This window comes from Peromyscus eremicus, chromosome 8a (assembly GCF_949786415.1).
Source record: "Peromyscus eremicus chromosome 8a, PerEre_H2_v1, whole genome shotgun sequence".
NCBI lineage: Eukaryota > Metazoa > Chordata > Mammalia > Rodentia > Cricetidae > Peromyscus > Peromyscus eremicus.
This window is the reverse complement of record NC_081423.1, coordinates 57,268,364-57,271,173: the sequence shown is the minus strand read 5'-3', so window position 1 is coordinate 57,271,173 and position 2,810 is coordinate 57,268,364. Positions and strand designations below refer to the sequence as shown.

Here is a 2,810-nt window from a genome sequence, read left to right as displayed (position 1 = left end):
AGTGGTGAGAAGTGAAGGTGAAGAAGTGGCTGTTCCCTGCACTAATAGAATGAGAATCTTTCTAGATACGTAGACTAAGAGAACCAGACAACATTAGTGGTGAGAGAGCCTTGATGACTGCTTTGTCCCTCCTGCCAAATACAAGTCAAGAAGGGGTCAAGAATTTGCTTGAGGTCAAGAACATCATGGATAGCAGAGGATATGAAGTTAGAATATTTGATGCTTCCCAGACCCTTGCAGGAAGCTCATTGTTTGTATCCTGAAGTTTGTCTGATGAGTCAAAAAGGATCATGAATGACCCATCTTTCCACCTGTCTTTCGACAACATTAGTAGGCATGAATCAAAAGGCAAGAATGTGGACCAGGTGTTAATCATGATCTTTGTTAGATTCATACCCAACATCCCCTCATCCCCATTGTCTTTCCTCATCTTGAAGACATTCTTCCTGACTTTATAGGTGCCTTTCTGTCTAGAGAAATGGCAGAGGAGCCCCCCAGGCACTCTACCACACTCAGCAAACTTGAGATACTGTTTTCTTAGGACAGAGAATGGACAGCAAACACAGTTTCAGGGCTGTCAAGAACTGGTTATTGCTGGACCACACAGAATGGGAAGCACAAATCATCCATCTCTGACATATAAACTTTATCCCTCTCAAATCTTTTAACAGCCTCTTGCTATCTTACCATTTATTTGCATTCTTTCTCATCTGCTGTTCTATCCCTGTAGCCCATGTCACCTTCACTAATGCTTCTATTATTTCTTCTCAACCTCTGTACTTGATCTTCTAATCTGACTTCTCTATCATTTAGTCATTTCTTTCTCACAAATGCTCTACCTCCAATCTTGCTTTTGTCCCTCTTCCATTCCCTTTCTTTCCATCCCTATCTTAGCCCATCCCTTCACTCTGTCTACCCACATCAAATACCATGGAGAAGTTAAGCCACAAATTCAGGTCAAAAGAGAGTGCTAGAGAAATGGTCTGTAGAAATATCAACTAGACAGCAACACTGTCAAGAACAAGTTATTAGTCTAAAAAACATGTGAAGAGGAAGATGCACCTAAACAATGACTGGATTGATGACTGGTGAACAGAAGATGGGATGTAAGAACATTCTAGGTTAGAGCCACCCTCTTTCACTGACAGGGTGAGGCATCACAGTGCGGTCTGCATTCACACATGGGTTTACATCTTGGAGGTTTATGGAGAAGAGTAAGAATTTAGAAAGGCATTTAATGTTGAATAATGGGGGGTTAAAATTCTTAAATGTTTAGATTATAAATTCTTATCTTTCAAAAGTTTAGAATCATGCAAGAATGGTAATTGAGAGAAACTCATTTTGCATTGTAACTTTTCTTACATGTGAGTGGAGTTTTAATATTTACAATCAGGTCTGTGAACTACATCCAGATACCAAGATCTCTAGAATTACTAGAGAATATGAAACCACAGAGCAAGCTTCCTCCCCATTTCCTCTGAATATTATAAGAATTTTGTAGGAGAAATGAGCTTTTCCCTTCTAGGCTTAGGTTGCATAGACAGACCAACTATTCCAGAAATTGAAGAATAAATATGACTCCCGAGGAGGATGCTTTCTGAGACACTCTGGGAACTCCAGCTCAAGGGAAGATACGGTGACTAAAGGTGGAACTCATCAAAGGGAAGACCTGGGAGAACCTATGTACATACGATGTATTCCTGGGTACAACCTCTTTCAGGGACAATAAATATTATCCCTTATTTTAAGCTTTGAGATGGAAAAAGTTATGAACAATTTGTTGTAGTGTTTAACACTACAGGGCACCCCTATCCCCAGGTTTATTTTTGAAAGAAATAGATGGAAGGAGCCTTGAGACCTCCTTAAACTGCTGGCCGCCTCCCTGTGAATACCCTCCAGAGAGCAGCCTGTACATCAGGGTTCCTGAGGCTGTAGATGAGCGGGTTCAGCATGGGGTTGATGACAGTGTTGAAAATCCCAATAGCTTTATCCTTATCTGACAGTTTGGTGGAACCAAGTCTCATATAGTTAAAGATGCCTGTGCCATAGAATATGGCAACCACAGTCAGGTGGGAGCTGCACGTGGAGAAGGCTTTCTTCCTGCCTTCAGCAGAGCGGATTCGCAGAACTGCAGCTGCCACGTGGATGTAGGAGGTGAAAATGAGTGTCATGGGGGTTCCTGCCATTATGAAACCCACTGCAAAGAGCAGCAGCTCATTGAGCTGGGTGCTGGAGCAGGACAGCTGGAAGAGCTGGGGCAGGTCACAGTAGAAGTGATTGATCACATTGGGGCCACAGAAGTTGAGTGTGGATATGGCCACAGTGTGGATCAGTGCATTGCTGAAGGCACAAGCCCAGGATGTGGCCACCAAGATCCTCTGGACCGTGTGGTTCATACGAATGCTGTAGGTGAGGGGCCGGCAGATGGCCAGGAACCGGTCATAAGCCATGGCTGTCAACAGAAAGCAGTCAACCCCAGCCAGCAGATGGAAGAAGAAGAGCTGTGTGAGGCAGTCTCCATATGGAATTGTACACTTGTGGGACAAGATCCGAACCAACATGCAGGGAATAGTGACGCTGATACACCCCACATCCATCACTGACAGGTTCCCCAGGAAGAAGTACATGGGAGTGTGGAGTTTGGGTTCCACCAAGACAGCTGCCAGGATGCTAAGGTTGCCCACAACTGTGGTCATGTAAGCCAAGAGGAAGAGTATGAAGACAACCAGCCACAGCTCTGGTGTCTCCACCAAACCCAGCAGGATGAATTCAGTAACAGTTGTTCCATTGGCTCTAGGCTTTGGCTGCAT

The 2,810-nt window shown here is 44.1% G+C and overlaps 1 protein-coding gene across 1 annotated transcript; it reads right to left on the bottom strand.

The window, feature by feature from the left end:
* Positions 1 to 1,862: 1,862 nt before the first annotated feature.
* On the bottom strand, positions 1,863 to 2,810 carry LOC131916209 (olfactory receptor 3A1-like). Its single transcript, XM_059269518.1, has one exon. The coding sequence runs from the start codon at positions 2,808 to 2,810 to the stop codon at positions 1,863 to 1,865; it is 948 nt and encodes a 315-aa protein (XP_059125501.1).

Excerpts from the sequence above, each read along its gene's own strand:
- LOC131916209 (XM_059269518.1), bottom strand. The coding sequence starts at position 2,810 with ATGCAGCCAAAGCCTAGAGCCAATGGAACAACTGTTACTGAATTCATC.